Source organism: Osmia bicornis, chromosome 16, assembly GCF_907164935.1.
Source record: "Osmia bicornis bicornis chromosome 16, iOsmBic2.1, whole genome shotgun sequence".
Lineage (NCBI taxonomy): Eukaryota > Metazoa > Arthropoda > Insecta > Hymenoptera > Megachilidae > Osmia > Osmia bicornis.
In genome coordinates this window covers 6,993,391-7,018,872 of record NC_060231.1, presented here as the reverse complement: position 1 = coordinate 7,018,872, position 25,482 = coordinate 6,993,391, and the positions used below count along the sequence as shown (strand labels likewise).

General features: G+C 36.9%; 3 protein-coding genes across 8 annotated transcripts in view; 1 reads left to right on the top strand and 2 right to left on the bottom strand.

The window, feature by feature from the left end:
- The window catches only part of LOC114872248 (trichohyalin-like), a 35,769-nt gene extending 31,402 nt beyond the window's left edge, over positions 1 to 4,367 (top strand). For 3 of the 4 annotated variants that reach the window (XM_029179280.2, XM_029179282.2, XM_029179283.2), the window contains exon 5: positions 482 to 4,367. In XM_029179280.2, the coding sequence (XP_029035113.2) occupies positions 482 to 754 (273 nt within the window). In that variant the 3' untranslated portion in view covers positions 755 to 4,367. The remainder of the gene's footprint in view (positions 1 to 481) is intronic. The other variant, XR_003788741.2, reaches the window with a different exon arrangement.
- Positions 1 to 14,580, bottom strand: part of LOC114872263 — a 60,184-nt gene extending 45,604 nt beyond the window's left edge. Inside the window, exons 1-2 of one of the 3 annotated variants that reach the window (XM_029179307.2) lie at positions 14,237 to 14,580; positions 9,204 to 9,299 (exon numbers count right to left, since the gene is read on the bottom strand). In XM_029179307.2, the coding sequence (XP_029035140.1) occupies positions 9,204 to 9,246 (43 nt within the window). In that variant the 5' untranslated portion in view covers positions 9,247 to 9,299; positions 14,237 to 14,580. Of the gene's footprint in view, positions 1 to 9,203; positions 9,608 to 14,236 lie in introns of those variants that run through there. The other 2 variants (XM_046289325.1, XM_029179306.2) reach the window with 2 other exon arrangements.
- Positions 14,581 to 20,168: 5,588 nt separating this feature from the next.
- The window catches only part of LOC114872156 (forkhead box protein O), a 102,521-nt gene continuing 97,207 nt past the window's right edge, over positions 20,169 to 25,482 (bottom strand). Inside the window, exon 8 of the mRNA XM_029179025.2 lies at positions 20,169 to 25,438. The gene's annotated coding sequence lies outside the window, so the exon portion shown is untranslated. The remainder of the gene's footprint in view (positions 25,439 to 25,482) is intronic.

Below are 25,482 nucleotides of genomic sequence, written 5' to 3'. Positions count from 1 at the left end.
CGCACAAGCCCCTGCCTCGTATGGACAGCATTGGTACGAGTTCTACCCGCGGTTCATTTCATTTAACCATTCAAGCGAGCAACGAGTGATGGCTTGAATCTGATGGGTATCTTCTTATATTGAAAAGGAGATGTAGTGTCAGAACCATTTTCTTTAGAAGTGGGCGGGCATCAGGGTATTCTGTTGGGGCAGTGGAGTATCCGAGTTGGGCAAAACGTAATCTAATTGATGATTCAAGATCATGACTGACAATGAGTCGTAATAATTACTAATTACTGAGTACCTTTCTGGTCCATCTCTCAGAAGGATCCTAATTAAATCAATAAGTACCTCCTTAAATCAAATGGAAATGGTGAGCCTTTGAAGTGCAAAGAGTTAATCCTTGAAATTAACGAATTTAAATTCTCTTGAATTACGAGAGGGGTGAATGAAAATTCAAGAAACATAAAAATTGCTAATGGAGATTCAACTCTTGTTGCAGGGAGTTAATCCTTATCGTCGTGGAGTAGCGGTGCCAAATTTCCCAGCAGCAGCCACTCGACGACCACCTGTACAAAGTCCTCCAGCTTGTGTTTGGGCAGTCGTCCAGTGTTGTCCATTCAACACCAACCGTCTGGTGACGTGTTTCGAATCTATGGGTTGCCCTGGTGTTAACTGGGATCCGAACCCTTGCAGGGGTTCCATCACCAAAGCTGCCAGGCAACAAATCACCAAGTTTTATGCAGAGAGCGAAGAAGAAAACAGAGGCTTATAAAAGATGCAGATTGCAGGATTACTCGCCATAACATAAGCTTTCGCAGCTAATCAAAGTATTTATTAAATCGTGACACTACTCCAAATTTTCCTTTTTTGCAATACAAAAGACCCTTGTTATGTTGCCACATGAGCAATTTGACTTTCTAATGGATTTTAAAAAGCATATTAATCTATGAAAATGATATATTTCTATCCCCTACCCCTTTCAAATGAGAGCTTCAAAGCTCCTTCAACCCTCTCACTGACAATATAACGAGAGTCTCCTGTACATTAGCACACAGGTCACCAGCGCCCCTTCACTGTCAAAGTGTCAAAGTATACATATACAAACGTGGTTTGCCTGGCAGGAGCTCAAATTCTTAAATTAAAAAGCCTTCACAGATTGAAATATGAAAATAAAAAAGAATCATACTTAGGGTCAACGGAGACCTGGTTCCACCGTGCCAGAGTTAATTTAATATTCCTCCCATTTACAAACGTAATATTACTCGTGTTTGAAATTTAAATTCTATTTTAATTTCAATTTTGAACAGGTGATAAGAATTCCAAGTGCGAATGTGTTAACTTTAGCTTGATTGAGATTATAATTAAATAATTGACCTCATTACACTGGGAAGTTTGGAATAATTTGTTTTTTAAATCTCAAATAATTTTTTATTAATTTTCCAATGAAAGATGAATACAAAGAATGAATCTATTCGATATATCATGATTCAAATTTTCTTTTATCTCTTCTGTCTGTTTAATCAATATCTCGGAAACATAGCACAAAGAAAATGTCATTCGTGTTCTCGTATTCTTCGAACATGAAACAGACAGTTACGTTATAGATCTGACATATTTTTTTTATTCGCCTTTTTAGATCGAGGTAGCGTTGCATGAGAGCCTTTTAAATTTAACGCAGCGAGCCATTCGCCAGCAGTTTCAAAATCGTGCGTTGTGTTCTTGTGAAATCAATAGTAAAAGAACTACAAGAATTCTAAATCTCTGAATATTTTCATTTTTTGTCATCTATACTGGGAATATAACAAAAGTCTACTGTACCAGGTTTTAAGATGCAAAAAAAGAAGGACACAACGTTCACGATTTGAAACACTTAATAGTTTTAGTCGCTAGATTAACATACAGTATTTATGCAAAACATCCATGAGTTCTCGTACGAGCTTAACAACGTTTCCTGCTCGATACGATTCATAAAACGGCGCTTAAATCCTCTCAGTTTGTAGAGAGACGAACGGAAGCAGGAATCGTTACGGGGCTGATACAATTTCGAAAGGGAAGCCAATATTCAACAGAGAGTAACCGATCGTTTAGTATTGGCTGGTCGCCAAAGGCGAGTCAGTTAGCATGTAAAAATATAGCTGTAAAGAGGGAATGAGAGGGAGCGAGTGAAAGAGGGTGCGTGAAAGAGTGAGAGAAACGTGCGACATCTGTTCGTATCGTAGACGCATGTGCAATTAAGCGTGCTTCGCGTGTAACGAACATAGAATTATTAACTGTGAAACCTTTTTCCTCTTGCACGTAGTCGTCGAACAATTATACAGGGTGTTCACACTAATTTCTGAAGATAAATTTTATTTACCTTTGTTGAATTAAAAGTTTGACTTCTCAGTAGTATTTCTTGTTCCAGAAGGTTTCTTTTGTTAAAAGTAAGTAAATGTGTAAGTACCGTAAAATAAATGAGATTTAACACGTTCGGACCCACCTGGGTAAATTTACCCAAACCGCAGGGGCGAGAATATACCCCATACCTCGTCCGGGCTAGAGGGTGGTAAAATAATAATGAAAAGGAATATTTGTCTCTCATAATGTTTATTTTTTGGAATTCCACTTAACGGAAAGTGTAATAGCATGTTGACAAAGGTCAGTGCAAAATGTACTTTCTCGGTGGTCCGAAGAGTGTTTAAGATTCCTCGCCACTTTTCCAGCCAGTGGAATAATTCCGTATTCTATCGGACATGAAATGGGCATTGCCTGTTGAAAGGGCGGCGTGACCGGCACACCAAGCAGAAGAACTTGTTTTCTTCCACCCCTCTAACCCACCCTCTAAGACCATCCTCAACATGATCACAGCTGTGGACAATCGATTTCTCTTCAATTTGTAGCTTCACTCTCAATTTAACGAATTCATTGCAATTTTATTAAAGTGCAATCCGGATGAGCTTGGAATACAATTCTGAGGATTTAGTGTATCGATGAAGTAAATACGCTATTGTTTTATAAATCAGGGCTTTAACTCCTTTTGATAATCTTTAATTATACACTGAATCTCAGTCGTGAACTTTACAGCTTGCCTAAGCCTAAGATCATAAACTCATTTGCCAGCAAATATTTATCACCTACTTGGAAGGGATGTAACGTACTTACTAATAATTGAGGAATTTCCAAGCTCGTTAACGACTTAATAGTCGACTAGAGAATATCTATGCCACCTTAGCGACACAACATGGAGGTACTATCCTATATTTCCCTCATGGGCACCATCTCTTGTATAAGTGATAAGGAACTGTTAAGTGTTTACTTCCAGCCAGCAACTCCTTGCTGGACATCCCCAGTTGGATATTTGCCGATTGGAATTTCTTATATTTTATAAAACGACTGTTCGCTATAAATTACACTTGTTTTTGGATTTCTCTGCGTAAGTGCGCGTTCGCAATTCGTTTTCCTCGCTATTGGAACCACCCTTTCACCAACTCCACCAAACCAAAGGGATTAATCAGTTCTCGCGAAATTGCGGAAGTTTCGAAAGCGAAAGTTCCTCGTCCGATCCATAGAAATTCAGCGCCCAGCGGAACTTCCGACATTTTCACTTGTCTCGTGTTCCCATTTTCTTCTTCGATAATGACCGCGACCGATAACGAGAACCTTCAGCTCTGAAGGACTTGCGAATGCTTCCTGTCCAATCAACCGCATTGTTGTTTCCACCGAAAACGCCTCCATCTCGTTTCCACGAACTATACTGAATAATCTACGATCAGGTACCATGAGGAAAAAGTTTGAAGTGCACAGCAAACGATCTAAACGAGTGGAAAAAAATGGAATTAGGTAAACGCCATAGACCCCTGTGGCTCGGGGGGATTAGAATACGGCCACGGTATCCCCTGCCTGTCGTAAGAGGCGACTAAAAGGGGACACACACACACACACAGACTCAAGCAAAATGTATGGCGAAAAAACAGAAACAAAAGTATGGCAAATGTATGAAACAATGTGAAATTCAAAAAATGCGCGGGGTTTGGGGTTGGCAGGGCTGTCAACATCCCCGAAGGAGCGTGGTCAAAGAGTAGGTATAATAAGAGGCAACATTCTGAGAGAGAAACTACTTGTAGAGAGTGACAAAGTGATACAACCCATTTAAAGGTCCATTCGGCAATCTTCGTTTTCGACCGTGAACAGTCGTGAGCGCGCGACAAGTTTGTACTGTGGATTTACGTACATAGCCTATATTGGGGAAACTTCTTTGTCAGAATGCTCCAAAAAGCAAGAGTTTATAGCATTTCAGACCGTCATAAACCGGGAATTTTCTGGGGAATCAAGGAGGGGAAGGAGTACACTTTTTTAGGTTTCCTAAGAATGGAGACTTGTAAAAATATGTATCATTTATATAGAAATGTAACTGGTTTTATTCACCCTTACGACAATTTTCCTCTAGAATATTTATTAAAGTTATTTATTACATTAAGAATTTATTATACACTTAAATACAGCAATAGGGATTTTAAAACTTGCATTAGAAAAGACAGAAAAGTCTCCAAAAATGCCAGCCCTTATGGGCGAAATTCGTGGTATGGTATGGTATGGTAAACGCCATAACTTCCATTTCATTTCGACAGGAACAACAAAATGGTTACCAGAGATGAGAAGTAGATATTCTACGATGTCCCCAGCAACAGGTAGTGGATAAACATTGGTGATACGACTGTGCACGGTGCAAAACTAAAATTGCACTCAAAGAAGAGCATGTGCATGCGGAGGGATAGGAAAAGGGATCTTTTATCCAGAACTGCTTTCACTGAATCAAACCGTCGCAGTAAACCCTTATTCAAGGCAACTCGGCTGTTTAAGCCTTGCTTTGAAAACTAAACCGCTCAGCCTGGTAAACAAAGGAGACATAATCTTTCAGTATAACAGAGATCCTCTATCATAGATGTCACCCTTCAAAAGGTGAAGGGACTAGAGTGAACGCAGTCAATCTGATTATTTGGTATCTTTTTGAACAGAAAAGAAAAGAGATCTCATGACTGATTAAATCTAACCATTTGTACCTTTGATTATACAATGAAATTGGTGGAAAAATAAATTCAATGACGATTGTGTTCTAACAAACAAACATTGAAAGAACACGTGTGCACAAGTATTACGTAATTCTGTGTGCTCGAAATCAACGTGACCAATGTATGTACAATTTGACTGTGCGACGAACACCGATCTGTAACAGGGCAAAACAAACAAGCCCTTTATCCGACTAACCAGTTCCCGTAATGCTTTGTAAGTTACATCAATAGCAAGCCTGTTGAAAAGCTCTCTGGTTAAGTGTTCCCATTTAACGTTGAAATTGATGTCAGCCATTGAAAATCAACACCAATGTTCATCATCACTGGCAATGACATTGTAGTAGTTTGAAAATAATTCAAATATTTAGCCTTTCAATTATGCATTGAAAAATGGTATAAATATTTCAAGAAGAAGATTGAAATATTGAAGGAATTTAAAATTTGGTATATTGTAGCCCATGTTACGTTAATAGGATTTTAGCTTATGAATTCATGTCGCGTACGTCCATCAATAATAAAGGGACATTCTGTTTGACGGGACCAGAAATGGTTGGTGAGACTATTGAAGTTAGACGATTAACCTGGGAAACATACACAATAACTTTCCAGCAAGTCCTCGACCATTCATTTCTCTATATAGGGTGACAGGAACATAGGTGGTAAAACTTTGGTAGCGTATATTCATCCTGTAAATATAAAACGCCATAGATCATCTATTTTATTAATTACGAAATGAACTCGCTTTGAAAGGTTTCCTTTTACGTCGTCATTTTCCCTGGGAACCCTACTGGGCGGTATAGCGGAATGTCGATGGAGAACATAGGGAAATCTCAAGGAGAGCCTAGGGACAACCTAGGGAGAGCTTTAGTAGAGCCAAAGCAGGGCCAGTGGAGATCCTAGGGAGATCTTAAGAAGAGCCAATGGGAAACCTAGAGTCAATCAAGATGGCGCTTATGGGGAATCTAGGGAAATCCTAAGGAGAGCCTAGAGAGGATCAATGAAGAACCTTAGAATATCCCAGGAAAATCCTGAGGGGAACCTGTAGGCAATCAAGTTAGGACCTATGTAGACCTTAAGGAGAGCTTAATATAGAACCTCTCGCCTCCATAGATGAATACAGATAAATAAGATAAGTGGTGCAACATTCCATCTCCCTCACTCCCTTTTAACCACGGGAAGCCCAAGTTGCACGAGACTGTACATACGTACATATAGGAGCCATGGCAATTTAGAGTTAAAACGCATGATGCAGCGTGATTAAATTTACTTCTCGTCGAATTTCACATAACTGAGGGAGGGCAGGAGCCGAAGAGGCGTTCTCTCGGGGTTTCGCACGTGCAGAAATCCCAATAACGGATCGACGACAAGAGGCAGGTGCGTCTAGGCACCGTCTGCACCAACCTTCCCCAAGGCTATTGTCTTTCCTTTCCTGTCTGTCCTGATACACTCAACGTGAATTTAGCTTCATCCTTGGTGCACCTCTAACTTCCTCCCACGCTCACAGCCTAACCTTTACTTACTCTACTTTTCGTGTTCCCTTTGAATTTTATTCATGACTCTGCAGTCCGCGTCCTTATATACCCCCAATTGTATTTTTCTCCGCCTGCGTCATGCCATATTTCTACACTTTTCGTACCGTTTCGTAGCCGTGCAAGAAATGAAATTGCCAGCCGGAAAAGAGGTCCTGGGAAATTAATTAAATTACAAGAAAATGGATGACTTCCAGAGTGAAAGGGTATACGTTCCTTCCAAGACAACAAATACAATTTTCTACAGGATGTTTCATAAGACTTGGTCAAAATGATGGAAGATAAACAAAAATTGCAGTAGGCAAAATTGATAAATTATTATTATGCTAAATTCCCTGCTAAAAGTTTTCATGTATGTTTTTTTAAATTTGATATCACAGAAATTCCAACAATAACCTGAAACAAAATATGTCTGTCTTCGACAAAAGGAAAGACGCCTTCTATTCGAAGAATTCAAGCAATCATCGTTTTCTTTTCACCCTCTTTTACCTCACGTTCAGGCTGCAACTATTCTCACCCACCTTTCCACTCTACTTCATCCCTTTTCCGTTTCCTCCCTCAATTCATTCGCCAGTGATGCTAGAAGACAATGGTAAACCGCTTCGTTTCGCGCTTTCGAACGTTCACCTTTTGTAAGCTTTTATTGTTTCTCGATTCTTCTGTCGGGAAATGAAGGGTGCCATGAATATTCTTGAACGCGGTCATTTAAACCCATTTACCCATAATTAAATAATATGCAGCGTGACCAAGTATATCAATTTGTAAGATATTTTAATTTCTTTATAATTAATACTTCCTTTTAATCCTCTATACTATGGAACAATGGATAAAATGTAAACAGAGTTAAGTTACCCTCAGGCCATAACAACATTTACATGGTTGCTTGCGTTAACTAATTCACCGCGCTTGAATTCCAGCAGGAGTCTTCTCCTGAAGTCTTAATGAAGTTTAACAAAAGTTATGCTAATACTCTTTAAGCGTGTCTTCATTTACCTCGCTTTGGGTTTGTTCAGTACCGTTATGACTCCTTGTTTACCATGGCTGGCCTGTCCTTCCGCTTATTTCCCTGGCAATCTACAGACCTCTGTTATTAAGACGCATTTTTATTTGCTAATAAAACCAGAAAAAAAACAATGGTACAAACTACGATGTTAATTATTAGAGAAAATATAGGGAACGAAGTAAGTAGAAACAGAAATTCGTAAAGGCAGTAGTAAGTAGTATGGTCCAGTAGGGCTGGAGTGGTTGAGTGTCTATGGAGCATAAGCTGTTCCTTTATTGGATTAAGATTTTCTCTTGCCTTCCACTCAAAAGCTGAAGGATAAGGCCAGGATAAGTTTCTAGCATTTACATTTGCGACGGGGCTAGGGACAAAGGAAGAGATTCTTGAATGCTAATTATCATGCTTCATTTCACTTTTAGCCTAAGCTGCATTTGGCCAGTTTCACCCTTGAAAACACATCCTTTAGACTTTGTATCTTTTTTAATGCAGATGCCTTCTGCTACATTTTTCTAAATTTATTTCTCTACGAAAGTTAACAGGTTAAAATTTAAAATAAAGGGCTGTTCAAATGCTAATCATTATTATCTCGTCACATTTTCCATAGTCAGGGGATCCTTTATTCAATCGGTGGACATTTAATTGTATAAATATAGAGCAGCGAAGAGAAATAACTAGATGGCAACGAAATCACAGCTACAGTTCGAAACAATTGCAAAAGTTCCCTTTTCAACGGTGACAGAAACATTTGTTGTACTTTGAACGCGATGTTATCTCTTTTAATGAATGCAATGGCGAGCTGGTGCAACTGTGATTCCTCCGCATTTGTTTGTATTCTCATCGTCTTTTGTACAACTTTGTCTCGTTTGCATTTTAAAACAAAGTATTGATTCGTTCAAAAAATTGAAGACCTATTGAAAATTAAGAAGAATAAAATTTATGGTGTCTTAGAAAATGATATAACTTTGTTTTAGTATATCAAATTGACAGAAAAGATGAATGAAGAATAATTTAAAATTTGAATAAAGGTTTTATTTAAATTTGATCGATCCGTGTATTCAAAAGGTATAATCATAAGATTTGGTCGGCTCTTCTTTATGAAAGAAAACAGCTCATCGAACGAGCTGCATCATCTTGAGCCCGTGTCACAGAATGCCGGAACACGAAAGTGCACTCGCTTCCGGGGCTGTGTAATCTCCGCCATCAGGCGAGTATGAAATTGCGAAAATTTACAAAACTTTGTGGAACTTAATCTTGGGTGAATTTCAAAGGAAGAATTCGACTTTTCAAGCAATTTCGGAGCGAACGTACCGGGGAAAAGTTTTTGAAAGGGCTTTCGAAAACTTGAATCTCAACCAATTTCTGGTAGAAAATATTCGACTGGAAATATTTTTTAAATAGAGAAAAATTGTCTCATTCAACGTATTGTACTTAGAAATTGAATTCAAAAATATTTCAAAAATCAGATTAATTATTTTTAAAAAATGTTAAAAATAGGAAAGAAGAAAATGCTAATTTTCTTAACAATAGTGTACCTTCGAACCACGAGAATTAACGTGAAATGTTCCAGACAATTGCAATAGTGAAAGTGCAACAATTGCACCTCTCAGCACATTGTTCAATTAGCATTAAACAAACACTCACCATCGCTGCGCTGTGCGATGCCCCTCTTGTCGCCTTTTCCCATATTATTTTCTCCTTCTGTCCTTTAAGATGAGATGCACTTTCCTTCTCTCCTGCCTGAAATTCAATTTCAAAGTGCATCTGATTAGTATGCATCCACGACGAACGAATGATTTTATAGCGTTCATGTTGTTTCTGTAGATGCAGGTAACTTTATTAATAATTCAGTTATAGTTTATTTATTCATATATTTCAAAAAAATAATCTTTAAAATTGCGAACAGATAATATAAATAAAAATTGATATTTTTAAATGGTAAAAATAAAAAAAAATACAGATCAGGTACAGGGGGACTAGGTAAAAATTTTCTAATAATTCCATCACTTTTAATATTATAGTAAAATTTGTTTGTAATGTACCGGGTGTTCCAGTTGAAGCGTTACATGTTGAAATTGTAAGCGTCTGGAGGTTCGAACGTCCCGATTGGAAATCGATACAGTGTGCGTCATTATCAATCACCGGTGCCGGAAATTATTACTTACTACGGGCCTGTAAATCGGAAAGTCCGAAGCATCGGAAGGTGTTGATCGACACGCTTCGAGGAAAAAGCTATATTCTCTTGCATTTCACGAATTTTGCGTCAATAATAAATTGAACGGAATAATGTTTGCATTAAAGTACAGTTGATGGAAACGGTATGATAAAATTGATATAAAATTATTTAATCAGTATTTTTGCCAGAAAATAAAATTGATAATAGATTATCCTTACAAAATGTTAATAATATTCTTTTGTAGTAAAAAAATTTCATTTTCAGTAACAAGAAATTTAATAAAGAAAACAATATCCACTCTGATAAATGAAAGGCACAACTCCACAAAAAATTCCGTTTAATGAAAGACATTGTGTTATATCCCCTGGAAAATTCTGTCCGTTTTCTAATTATCTGGTTTTTCCATTCTTACCCAACTTTTTTTAACAGGTGCGCTGTAATTGAATCACCAACCAATTTTATTTCTTTTTATTGGAAACCAAAGACACCTCGCAATTTATTAATCTATTTTCCTGAAACTTTTTCATAGTACAAGAAACCTGTAACTTTTGTCATCAAGGATGAAATTTACCAAAACACCCACCAGTCGTTGACAAATTAATTTCAAAGCAATTACTAGGGCATGACTATAAAAAGATTTTAGGAAAGAGTTTAGGAAAGTATCTAATGAGAGGAGACAGAAGGCAGCCATGATAAAAACATCAGACGTGAGGCAACGAAGTTGGAAGATGTATACAGACACAAAAAGCATACTTCTAGGGTAAAAAGTGCATGGAAGACGAAGACAGATGTAGCAAGGATGGGATCTGGACTTTTACATCAAGGACGAGCATCATGGCAATCTTTTAGAGTAATGTGATATTGTAACCTAAACAAACAAGCACTGTCGTTTTAGATGGCTCAGTAAGACATTGTTATATTGCACTACCTGCATCTCAAACAACCCTTGTAATACAAACGTACAAAAGCAGTAAGTTGTTTGCGATGCTTAATGCATTGTACGTGCATGTACAGTCTCGTGCAACTTAGGCTTTTCTTATTTAGTTACTCTACTGTTACAGTAGATAAGATTATATATAGTCAGACATACTAAAACTGTAGTTACTGAGGAAAATTATTGGTTAATTTTCAAATGTAAGTTTTTAAAGTGGTAAATTTGGCTCTTTATTTTCTTTTAATTGCTTGATTATATAAAATTTTAGACATTATTGAGGGGGGAGGGGCGAGTATTTTTCTTATTGGGAAGAATCATTTTTAAAGGAATAGGATAAAATTTAGAAAATGAAAATAATATGAAATATAAATTATAATATGTTAAAATCTTTTTACTGTGATTTTCAGACAGGGTAGTTCTACAAAAAAACAACAAGAAATCCAACACTAATTGTAAATTAATGATTGTTTTTCTATTTGGGTAGTTATAAAAATTTATCTTCCTGATGGCGGCTTGCTGATCTTTTTTTCGTGATAAGCCACAGTAATCTCGTTTTTTCACTGTAAAGATTCACTAAATTAAAGCGCAATTAACGCTTTACAATGCTCGCTCCGCTCCATTACGTGTTCGCCGTAACTGCATCAACTGATACACGATTATACATGGAAATGTAATGTATGTTTATCGAAACAGGAGATCGTTTCCAGTCGAACACTTTCATCCTTACGCATCGCAAACGAATTAGTGTAATTACTGAATTACAAGCATAATTAATTACATTCAGAGAGGGTTTGTTTGAACACCAACATTTTATTTATACCATTGTGAAATACATACAAGTATTATCATTCTCAACCTTTAATTAAAAATTAAATTGTAATTATCAATTTGGAGAAATTCCAATTAAAAATATAAATTAATTTATATTTGCACGGAATTCAATTATCATATAAAACGTTTGAAAATTTTGCGGAATAAATATTTCATAAAATTGTACAAAGCTTTGCAATTATTAAAATTATTTCGAAACACTGTCAAACAATTGGGTAAATTGTTAAAATAAACCAGTATTTATTTCCGATTGGTTTACCCGATCAATGTTAACGTTTTTTTTCTCCTGCGGCGTGGGAGCTCGATTAAAAATAGAGAAAAACCCAATAAACGGAGAGGAGCATAGCGTGTTTCTTGGAGGGTGAAATTTAAAAGTTACCATTACTGCAGGCGACCAAACGGGATAGTGAAACGCAACGCTGCTAACTCTAACTTCCGTTTAATGCCCATCCAAATTCGATACCCTGGAAAACACAACTCGTAAAAGAGAAAAGGCAATACTATTTTTAAGTTCCCAAAGCTTTGTGAACCCTATTCCAACCAAATGAGCTTAAATCCGGCTTAAGGGGTTAAAATCACTTTGATCCTGAAAAATCAAAGTTATTTCTGATCATTTTAGCCTTCTCTCCCAATATCGTCATTTTCCCCGAGGAAAGCCAGGTACAAAATTTAAAAAATTTTAAATTATAATTATTAAGAGAAACTTTTCACCGAAACAAAATTAGTCCTGCATTTGACTAATAACGCTTCATCTATTTGCTGGGAACTTATGCCCTTCATCTACATAATTTCGTAACATTTATTCACCTCGCTGGAAATCAAATACGAGGAGACGAAAAGAAAAGCATCAGGTTAACAAATAACAGGTTCGTTCGGTCTTTTTAACAACATTTATCATCCATAGGTCGAACGTGACACGAATGCCATCAGGACTCGTCTCCAAAAGAATACGTGCCATGCGTGAGCTATTTTTCTCGAGATGCACGAACCCCGTGAAATCTCGAGGAATGGAGAATTTCATTCTGCATGTGTAACCCCAATGAGATGACACCCTGATGTCTACGCAAATTTGTTGTGGCTAACTCGAATGAAGATCGTATCAAAAACGACGAAGGATTCGAAAAGATGGTAATTTATTCTAAGTTAAAATGATTCATACCTGCATCCATCACAGCAGGATTAAAATAAGAAATTTATAATTCATTAATTAATAGCTTTAGTATTGATATACAGCGACATAATTAATCTTTCACCATAGTTCAATCATTCAGTTTAAAAATAGAAAAAAAGCAACAATGGTGAACGTCATCAGACAATCCTCTCCTCGTTAACGTTTTTCTCCAATCTCTTTACGTCCACGATGAAAAAGCTGCGTCGATTCGTTTTCAGCTAAGCCACGTCAGCTACGGGTCGCAAAAGGGGTGTATCGGGTCATTTAAAGGGAGGCAAAGCGACGCAATCAGCGGGATCGAGGGAAAGGGCGACGAATTTTCGTGCGGCAATCCGAGTTTCGAGGCGCGTCCATTGAAAACAAGGCGTAAAGCGACGGGTAGACGCGATCAGGTAGGATCCTCGGGAATTTCACAATTTCCGGGCAAATCCAATAATTTCATCGTTTGAAACGTGGTACACGCCGACGAACTCGATCAACCTGACGATGCCAAAATAGATTTAAATTGCACCTGGCCACCTGCTTGCGTGAAAGGGATGTGTAGGGTGAAAAGGGATGAATTGGAAATTCAGTTGGTGATTATATGTTCCAAAATTTCCAGTACAAACCGACAAAAGGTGATCTTATTGAGAGTCAAAGACACTTCTTTGGTTCCATTTTTGTGTAAGCTTTGGACCCTTAGAAACTTAGATGAATTTAGGTTTATTATTGAATCTTTAGAGAGAAATAGAAAGTTCAATAGTTATTGGTTGATATGAAGATATATTTAAAATAAAATAAATAAAGAATGATGAATATTAATTTTACAATATTATAATATTTTTAAAAGCAGGAACCTACAAATTGCCCACGTATGCTTGAAAAAATGCATACTGCCAACATATCCGGTAATCTAGCGAATAGAAAAGAGGGAAGAATAGCTTTTCAGTTTACCGTCCCCGATATTCAACGATGCCTTTTCATTTTTCTGAATAGCTAATAACGTGTCTCGTATATGTTGCACATCGAGTACTCATTATGTTACAAGAATACACGGATGAATACTTTACAATATCCATTACTGTCTTCGAAATTGCACAATTTATCTGTAATTTAAATAATCTTAACTTAAAATTATTTATTAGGTTATGTCATATTTAAAAATATGGAAGATCAGACAGGATTTCGTAATCCAGGTAAAATGGCACTTATGGCACATTAATTTGAAGCTCAAACTTAGAAAATACTCTTTATAATTGCATGTAACAATTTCTAAAAAGTAGAGATATTAATAAAATATTAATTAAGCATCAATCAAGTGCATTGTCATTAAAATTGAAAGAAATAAAAGTTGATCACTTTGGCCAGCGAAAACCTTATATCTTGTGAATACCAAAAGGTATGGATAATTTGTTACCATACTTTTCTCCAACGCCATCGATTCATTCGCATGCCTTTTGCAAAATGAACTCTGAATTACGTCCAACAGGAAGAATTCTCGGCGTCCAGCGTGGAATTTCACGAACGCGAGCCCATTTCAGTATCGTTTAAAAGAGTGGGATGAACCGATATAAACATACGCTTACCTTTATCCTGGGGGACCATTGGTCAGGGGCGTGTCATCGGGATTCGGTAATTTCCCACACAGCACGTATATTTCGCGCGAAAAGCAAACGACCGCTTAACAAATCGAACGTAAAGTGATATCACACCCCCAGCTAGTTTAGGATATCGAGATATCAACTGGTAACACGACCGACCCCTATGCTACCCCGTTAATACCGTGTGCATCTCGTCAATCGGTCATTATGCTGTGATCGTTTCGTTTCAATCGAGTTAATTTTCCCTCGGATCAACTACCCTATCAAATGTATATGTCTGTTGCCATTTTAAAAATCGTGCCCCGCAGAATGTCCAGAGGTGAACGCGTTTCGGGACCGGCACCGACTAAACTCCTGGCGACTGGCAACCCGTAGGACAATCCACTTTTGGCTCCTGCGCCTGGTGACTCTCGATCAGTGACATCATTCGTTTCGTCTGAGAAATTTACTTTTTATCAGCGGTTGATATTGGGAAGGAAACTGTACCATCAGTGGATACCAGGATATCGATACGAGATTGTGGGCTGCTAGAAGCGCCATCATCATACGTTCTGAAATACCGACTGAGGTAGGAATTTCTTTTTTCCACTCGGTTTGTTGCCCAGTTTATGATTCAAGACGGTGATTTTCGAAACTACACAGTGACTACAAACAGAGATTTGTAGTAATATAAATTATAATGAACACTAGATATGACACTGTCAGGGCCGCTGGCTTCCGGAGTGGGGGCTCCGGGTGCCTTTATACGCGGCTCGAGGAGAAGCCGGTACCGGGTGCGACCCCCGGTGTCGGTCACAGGTAGGCAGCAGGGGGAGGTCTCAATTTGGATCTCCCCCGAGATGGGCACATGTATGCCAGGCGAGGAGGGCTCTGGGGTAATATACATAAAATCCCAGAGCCCTTCTTAAGCGCCAATGTCGGTCGCCGTGGGGTTTTAGTCAGTAGGAATCTGACACTCCCCCGCCGCCCTCCCCCAGGGGACGGTGGGGGGTCTTATGCAAGATTTCCCCACGTTAAACAAAAAAAAAAAAAATCCCCAAACACTGATTTCCTTACATCACTGCATCCTTTACATCCTTGCATCCTTTACATCCTTGTATCCTTTATATCCTTGCATTGTTTACATCCTTGCAACCTCTTTACATCCTTGCATCCTTTACATCCTTACATCCTTTACATCCTTGCATCCTTTACATCCTTGCAACCTCTTTACATCCTTGCATCCTTTACATCCTTGCTTCCCTTTACATCCTAGCATCCTTTACATCCTTTACATCCTTTACATCCTTTACATCCTTTACATCCTTTACATCCTTTACATCCTTTACATCCTTGCATCCTTTACATCCTTACATCCCTTACATCCGAACTAATTTTGCACAAATTTTGGCCCTCTAGCGGCAAAAATGTGAACTAAATTTTCGATGTCGAATCAGCGCCATCTGGTTTTGGAAAAAGGAACTAAACTTTGTACAAATTTTGGCCCTCTAGCGGCAAAAATGTGAACTAAATTTTCGATGTCGAATCAGCGCCATCTGGTTTTGGAAAAAGGAACTAAACTTTGCACAAATTTTGGCCCTCTAGCGGCAAAAATGTGAACTAAATTTTCGATGTCGAATCAGCGCCATCTGGTTTTGGAAAAAGGAACTAAACTTTGCAAGAATTTTGGCCCTCTAGCGGCAAAAATGTGAACTAAATTTTCGATGTCGAATCAGCGCCATCTGGTTTTGGAAAAAGGAACTAAACTTTGCAAGAATTTTGGCCCTCTAGCGGCAAAAATGTGAACTAAATTTCGAACGTCGAATCAGCGCCCTCTGGTGGAGAAAAAAGGAACTAAATTTGTAAAAATTTCAATTTAAATTTACTTTACTTTACTTACCTTTACTTACCTTTACTTACCTTTACTCGATGCAGTGGCCATAAGTATATTATTTATAATATATTATTATATTTATAATATATTTATTATAAGGGTTGAAAGAATACAAGAGTTGCTTTTTTAAAATGATTTATTTAACAAGGTACACGAAGTGTACAAGTTCATCAAACAATTGTAATAAAAAATAGAATTAAAAGAGATGCGGTAAAAAAGGGACTGGTAAAACAGACACAATTATCATACCGGCTATGCTCTGCATGCAGACTTAATCTTATCTCGGGGTGTCTTTTGCAGCTGTAGTCGCTACACTGACTATTATCACTTATAATTTTAATTCTTGCCACTAAAAGCACTGTGATATAAAGTTCCTTTCAATAGGTGCAACAGGGTGTGACGAGGAAATGGCAGGGTGCGCTAGAATGTCCGAAACATGAGATATAAAGAAGCATTATCAACTGTGACAAATATTGATCTCCTTGCTAGAAGATGTACATAATTTATTCCATCGCATGCTGCTAGATAGCGCAGCTGGTATTTTCTTATGGCGAATTATTTGAAGCATATCGATGCACAATATTTGCCCTGCTTTAATAAGTAGACCAAAAAATTTATAACTTTTAAGCAAAAGAGTTTCATATATTGAGAGAATAATTGTTCAAGAAACAGTAAAATTTATAAAATAAAAATAATGTGAAATACAGACTTAAATTAAAGTTCGAAGGAGTTTTGTTTCTAAAATGTACTTTAAATTAATAAATACTAGATTAAAGATGGACAACTGGACTTATTTTGGTCCCTACCCACTTATGCCACTTTAAAATGGTCCTTTGTTTTTTATTTTATTTAAATTTTCAAATAGTGAAGCTACCTCATTATTATTGCAGTTCCTTCAACCGTAATAGAAACAATGTTTGCTAATTTCCAAATGAATGCTGTCTGTTGAACAATCGTAAGTATAGACATCGCGATAACAGACGATCGTTGGTCGGACCAATTCATAATTCATAGCTCGTTATGACTCGTGAACGAAGTAGCCAGAGTTTCGACTGCTCAACCCCTTTAGACCCTTATGCATATTGATACTTTCAACACAAGTCAAGATGAGATACATTTTCTCAAGTATTTGAACGCTTTCGTTCCTCCATCAAAATATTTCCTCACCTTTCTGTTTTGCTGTCGTTACACACTTTACAGGTGTTTATACTGCTCGTAACTTACGTTCCAATTGTTTTCCATCTCCTTCTGAAAATATTTTTACCTTTCCACTTCGACCACCTTTAATTTATAACTATAGAATTAAATAGATAATTGCATTGGACTCAATAATTCTTTATAAAAAATTATGTAATTATTTATAGAAAAATAATATTTGATGTAAATTTTTCTCTGGAATTTTTATTCCAGTTTCATATTTTTTGTCGAATAAATATCCACGTAAAAATTAATTGTCCCAATCCATGGTGGTATAAAAATGTCGCTGGGTAAATTGGAGGAGCAGATGATAATGGAAACAGAGAACAATTAAATGGTCCCTCAAAGAGCGTCGCGATGTTCGAGGCAACGTGTCATCAGTTACTAGGGTAATAGTTAATTTCGTTCCTGGACGATACGAAGCTGGATGGTGGTGAAAAACGAGAAAACTCGGCTGGATGCTAGACGGTGGCCTTTAATTGTTTTCCCGTAGGAGAGGATCGCGCGTACCAGATTAGAATAAAGCTCGGTCTGCGGCCAAACACGATGCAATTTTCCTCTTCGGACCGTACCACTCGCTGGAGGTGAAGATTGTAGCAAGATCTTTTCTGAATACTTGACAGAGAGAATGAAAAAACTTCGAGGGAGTTTCAGAGAAGAAGTAAAAATTTAATTAACAAGTTGTATGAACGAGGGTGCCATTTTGTAATGATGAGCCCTGCCAATTTATATTTTGGAAAAAATTTATTGTTCAAAATATAATAAAAATATATTTTTCTATTATTCTATGAATCATTTTTCATTACTCTATGTCCATAATTACAATGTTTTACTTGTATAAAGAAATAAAAGTAAAATAGTATAAAAATATTATTTGCAAAAGTGTTATAAAGAAATGGCTACGTTATCAAAGCATACAAACTAGAAAGAAGGTACAGTAGCACTTAAGAGTTCCATTTTAAGTCTTCCTTCCTGTCTCTCCACCCTAGGAAACCTTCCTTTCGTTTGATATCACAATACAGCATACTACCCCTAACCACCCCTTTCTGACACTGATTAACGATTCTACGACGGAGTGTAGGTATGTAGAGGAGAAAACCAGTGTCTATTTCCTGCTTCGGTTAACCACTTTAACAGATTGACTGCAAAAATGAATATGACGAAGTGTAAATTTGTTTTTAGGTATGAACGACCCTACATTATATTCCTGCTATATTTCAAGTTTTGTATAGAATTGCAGTGACTTACTTCGAACTTGACCCTTCATCAGACTTACGTTCCTTCTAACCTTCGAACTTGGATATCGTCTTTATTACAACCTGATTCCACGTAGTGTCGTAAAAAGACCATAATTTCGAGGCACGGGTCAATGTCGCATTCCATTTTATCATTTCAGTCAGAATTACATATTTACGTAAAATACTTCTGGTACAGTGGTTACCCATTCCAATAAAACTAATAATTTATTCAAATTTTTTTTTATTACTTATTTCATATCCTGTTTTTCTCTACTTGAGCGTAAAATATTTATAAGTGAGTTCCATGTATGCATCACGTGAGTCGAATTCTAATGTACCTGAATTTTAGTTCAAGGTTCAACTATAATTTTACGTATACTTTTGAGTCATCCTTATATAGAAGGTTTCAAATTTTCACCAAAGCTAAGTAAAGAAAAATCGAATAAGAAATATTCAATAATTTTTAAATTAAGTTATTTTATTGCATTCAAATGACACAAGAATGTTAATAATCTGTATAAGATTTTTTAATACATATCCTTAGACTTTAAAATATTATTACTGTATAAAAATAAACAAAGCTGAAAATTTTATTATTAATAAATATTTTAATACTTAGGAATTAAGTATTAAAATAAATATAGGGAATGAGAAAACTATTTTTCATTTATCAACATTGTATTTGAAATGCGAAGGAAGTAAAAATTGAAAGCTTGTGGAAACAAATAAAAATGACGCGTGCACGTAGCGGCGAGTGTAGACAAGCATAAGATTTCTATTTCTCAGGAAGCGGGATTCGCCCGAGTTACATTCAAAACTTTCAAGATTTCTCGCGACTTTCGAAACCTTTAAAGACCTTCGCGATTCCAGTAATATTCCAAACGATCCCGAAAACTTTCCGAATCGTCGATCTGCTCGAGAAACTTTATTCTCATTTCAGTCTTTATCGCACACGATTTCAGCGATCGTGCACCGAGAAGATACTAAACAGATGCCCATTCTAGTTAAAGATATTAGAGGCCATTATTAATAAATCTCTTTTAAAAATCAATGTATTAAATGTATAGAAGAATATAATAAAATCTGATTCGTAATTTAAACTCCTTTAAAGTTTGCTTAAAATGCATCAAAAGTTGTATAAAAATTTCTTCTATGCGGTTCTAGAAACCAAATTCCAAAATCGGGCTCTGTAGGGCGCTGTATAATTGTCCAAAGAATATTTTAAAAAAAGAATCATAAGAAAACATTGCTTCTTCGCTTCAAAATCTTTGAATTGGTTGCAAGGAGACAAGGATCGTCCGCAGTTTATTAATTCCTTCGCTTGAGGCCGCCAGATCCGAGTTGATTCTGGGGGCCTCATGCGGTGGAACTGGGAAACTTTGGGCCATCCTTGTCCTTTCTACAAGAAAAAATAAGGACAGCATAACAAGTTCCTTAACTGGGATTTCTTTATTATGATATAATAATAAAAATGACCAAATGGGGCCATAATACTACCCTTCCCCCTATAAATAAGTTCTTCAGAAAACTTAACAATAATAAAATATAATAAAGAAAAATGTGCAGGCAGGTGTTTTGAACAATAAAAAATAGACGATTAATAACAATATTTCTATACAACCCGTTTATTATACGCTTGAATCATATATTAAATAGTATTCATGCTAAATATATAACTCAAGTTTCAAATATGTGTCTACATATCTTATACAGTTTCTTTCAAACGTTTGTGCTTACTCGCGCGTTAGTCTGCCAAGAGAAATAGAGGAAGAAGAAAAGAAACATAACGACGCTACAGAGTTACAAGGAATTCATTGTTACAATCGTTGATGCTCGTATGAACCAGATGATTCTTTCGAATTCAATTTACGATTGTAACCACCAAAATGAGGACCCGGACTGTTCAGATTCTCGCAAACAAAGGAACATCCTAATTTTCCTTCGTCCATTGGACAGACCACGATATGGCCCAGTGTAAAATGCTTAATTAAATAACAAAGATAAGTGTTCCGGGTCTTCGACAACGAAAAGGACGTGTTAAGCGTAAATTAGGTTCCACTAAAATCTGTCTTTCCTCACCTTCTTTGTCACTCTCATACAGTTTCATTCATCCTCTCTTTCTCTCTCACATACTTTCTTCATCGCACTATTAACATTGACTACGTATATATTTCCGTGTACATGAGTGTCAGGCTTGGGCAACTCGATGCCCTGACGGGCAATTTTTATAATTGTTTAATCATTGAAATTTGTTTAAATTATTATTGTGTTTGAAAGGTAGAAATACATCTTATGTCAGAAAGAAAATTAATTTTGAAAGATTAGGGAAGAAAGTGAACAGTTCCCCCACTCCACTGACTGGCTGCTGACGTTACTGTCAAGCTCCACCCACCACTGTGCTCAAGTACAACTGACGGCAATGATGGGTTGCCCAGGCCTGATATAGGTAGTAACATATTTGTCTAAGACATTTCACTAAGCAAACGCTTCGCATACGTGTACTGAGTCACTGTGGAGGAAAGTAATTGAGTTAGTTTCTTTTTAAGGGTCTTTAATGAGGCATCATTGCGGTTTACGTCGTCGATGATCATTCGCGCCCTTGGATCATATGGAACAATTACGTGGACTATGTGAAGACTTTCGTTAACACTAGAACAATTGAAATAAATAAATAAAAGATAGAAAATAAATTAGCAAATGAAACAATTTATATATTAATGAAATCATTAAAAGTTAATAAATTTGTTAATTTAAAAAAGAATTTTGTAATTTAGTTGTTCTAGTGCTAATTCGTTTATTTATAATCAAAATGTTCACACTTGTCCTATAACTACATGGATGTAACATGCACTTAAAAAATGTAATATAAATGAGAAGAGCAATTTTGAAATATTTAAACAAAAAATAAATTGTTCAACCTAGCGAGCGTTAGGTCGAGTATGTCACTTAAATAAAAATAATTTATAGACAATTGATTATTTCACCACTTTTCATTTATTAAGAGACTCCAAATTAAATAATTTTTATAATAAAATAAATTAAATGCAATATTTAATAAATAGAGTCACATAATGTACTTAAACATGTCATACCCTCCTAACAATCACTGGTTAAATATGGATAACATTATGAAAAACCCTTAAATCTTAACCTAACCTAACCTAAATCGTTTTATCTATAAAAATTGTCTTTATAGACGACTTGTAAAATTGTAAACAATGACAAATAAACTGCTGTGTTGTTTTTAATGTATAAATAAAAATGTTCTTAGATATTATCGTATTTTAGGTTAGGTTACAGCTTTCATTAATTAACTGATTTCAAATATCTTAATGTAAATAAAATTATGATTATTCATATGTACATTTAAGAAGAAAATTAAATTCAAAAATGAAGGTAGAGGTATAGGAAATTATAAAGTATTAAAACATCAATGAAATATCAATGATTTGACTGAAAGTCTTATCAGGCAACAACGCGTTTCATTCCACGATCCAAAATTCTACATTCAGTGGACGGATATACGAGTTAGAATTTCGCGTAGTTCTCGTCTGATTTTGTGTGCAAAGTTTCCACCATTCGAAAACGTTTCATTTTCAAGAAGAACGCTTTTCTCGCTCACTCATCGCCGAAAAAGCTCAATTTCTCGATCGGACATAAAGCGCAACATTCAATATGTTGGTTCTCAACGAAGGAACACATAACCTCATAAAGTGTACACCTGGGGGCAACGTAGGCTGCTAACCTAACCTCTTGCCTTAATATGCCAATGGTTTTTTTTTATTTTTCTTACCATTGGGACAGTAAATGACGTTATTATCCAAAAAATTATAAGACAAAAGGTTAAGGGTATATGTCGAGGTGGAGGAGATATCCCATCAGATCCTGAACCTAAGGAGAACCATGAAATAATCTAACCTAGAATCTCCTATCTTCATACTTGAAAAACATGAATAAATTACACTTATGGTGGGAGATGCTTGCTCCTCCCATTCCTCTTAATCAAGAGCAGGCTACGTTGCACCAGGATGTACACAGAGGGAGCTATCTTAACGCTATAACCTCAAATACTTCGTAATTTAACGATATATCTATAAAATATTTACATTTTGCTAAAAAATTCTCATCTAAAGCACGTATAATAAAAATTTAGCTATAAGTTAAAAATGACCCAGTATCAGTCTATCACTGTTTGCACCCCATCTTTAAAGGATTCAAAGTTAAACATGAAAAATTTATATTACTATTTTAGGTTTCGGTTTTAGCGTTAAGATACTCTGCTATGAATTCCAGATTAACGAGAACGTAGAAAAGTATAGTTCTTTCGTTCCACGTTGGACTATCATAAGCTCGATAAATCCACGCGTTCCTCCCACTGATAGTCACTGTTACTCAGTCACACACGTCGTTTCCGCCTAGATTAAACTCCGTCCCGTAATTACCTTATGAACACTTACAATCAGCTTCGTATGCACATCAAAGCTCGTCTTTCGATTCCTTGGCTCAAGGAAAAGGAAACACATCATCTGCGAATCTCGAACGCGACAAAAACCGAAACGACGACTGACGGGCTTATTTTGTACGTATGTATTGCACTTATTAAATGGCAGTTTTTATGTATAGCACATAGTGTGTACTCGAAGGGAGAGCTTGCAATCACGTCGTCTATCAATGTTTAATACCTTCTGCACTGATGTCATCATAAGATGTCAAAGTTATTATTTATTTATGATAATTACCAATAGAGGTATATGGAAGTAGGTTCAGTACGAATGCCATCGTAAGACTTTTTTTTTAAATTTTAAACAAAAAGAAAGAAAAATAGACGACAGCAACGCGTTACTCTCCGTCCGAACGGCATCCCGCTACACGGTAAATAAAGAAGAACTTAAAACGATCTAAGTATGCTTACATTCGAAGTGATAGCAGTCAGTCAATCGTCGTTGACATTACATCTCGTTCAACTCCAAGACAAACGTGTTTCACAGTCAAACGGAGTCTGCAGTCGGTTTCATTCGTACGCGCAGTTGAGTTACCTTAGACTTAATCATATTTGTCGATAAAATTGACTTTTTCCCGCGTTAACGCTACTCATGCCCGGCGCGCAGCTTAGAAACTAAGAATCTCATAGCTGTTGAACCATCCGCGGTGGTCAGTGACCAACATTTTTCCTTTGTCATCGTTCGATCGTCGAGCAATCATCACAACTAAGGTCTATTAAATTCGCCTAAACTCTTCGATGCCAAAAGACTCCTAATCGGTTCACGATATCGTCGTGAAACTCTAATTTCTCAAGCTCCCCTCGAGCATCGCTAAGAATATAATTTCATCTATATTTCGCGACACCTTTAGCTCTGCTTACCTAAATTAGCACATCGATCCTAACGTTTCGTCGATAAGAAACACAGGGATGAGAAAGAAACGTTCACCTATCAAAAAGCACCAACGTGTCGGCACGAAACGACGCGACGATTTTGAAACGAAGCCACGAAGAATGAGCATTTCGTCATCGTGTTAACTCCGGCTTAACCATGTGACTAAAACTTCTTCCTTTTACACGTCTACCTCTAGCAGCTTGCTTACTGTAAATTGTACCTATGCTTATTCTATACATAACCTATGTACTCGTTTATTCGCCTAAGTTTATATATATATATATAATTATACACATAATATTTCTCCTTTGTATACTATACATAACATTAGCGAACGTACAATATTCTATAGAATATACTTAATATTCCTTATCCTTGTATAATATCATATACATGTATGATATACGTTATATATACGCTGTTATATATTTAATATCATACATATATACCGCGGTGGAAGTTGCAGCGACATTCGCACACAATTTCTCTTCGTAATTATTTCAGTTACATATACAATAATAATAATATATTTATATCTATATTTATTTATATATGTATAGTGTGCGTCTCGAAGCACATGAGGTTACTTTTTCAGGGAACAGAGATCGTGTACGCACGACGAAACTGTCGGCGAGTCATCGTCCTTTCGTCGGCCCATGCAGTCTGCCATTTCTAGATCACTGCCGCATGCATGCACGGGCCACGCGGCAAGCGCGCATGCGCGGACCACGCGGCGAGCGCGCATGCGCGGTTGCGAGTATCACACGGACGCGGCTGGCGCGCATGCGCGCTTTCACGAGTAACTTACGTCCCACGCCACCCGCAAACGTACTTCCGAACACCGTTAATGAACTCTACCCTTCGTCGCGGATTTTAAAAAATAAATGAGCGAAGGGGAAGCATAGAGAACGGCATGAGCAGAGGAGAAAAGAAACGAAATCGACTCTACCGTTCGACGATCACGCCTGAGCATTTGCGATTGTCACGTGACCTCCGTCACACGGTACAGTTTAAGAATTCTTAATCGTAAGGAACTTATGCGAGGAGAGAAGCAATTTTTGTTCTTGTAAAATTGTTGTCTATTGAAAATGAAGAGTTGTTATTTAAATATCATTCAAACTTGGGGAATTCGTATTGAAAATAAGGACGATTGATGCTTCTCCTCCCATTAAGAATGTAAAATTTCAAAAATTGAATTCATGTGAGCGATTTACAGTAAGGTTTAAAAGGCTGAACATATTGGTGAGATCTCACAGAGGTAAAACATTGAGAGTCTGTGTTTTTTCCTGTGTTTACCATCTGCCCTATGAAACAGGCGACGAATCCAATGCTGATTAAGCTCATGGTGTCGTTCTTGTCCCACAGTTGCACAGGCGTAGATCGGCATTTTTAAAGTACATTCGATGGTATGGTACGTATCGCGGTCGTGGTCCGGTATAATTATTTCTACACCTTATCACAAGTACTCGTCGATCCTCCCGCTCGTCCTCGACCTTTGGGACTCCTGCAACACAGTAAAATACAGGAACATTAATCATAGTCCTGCTT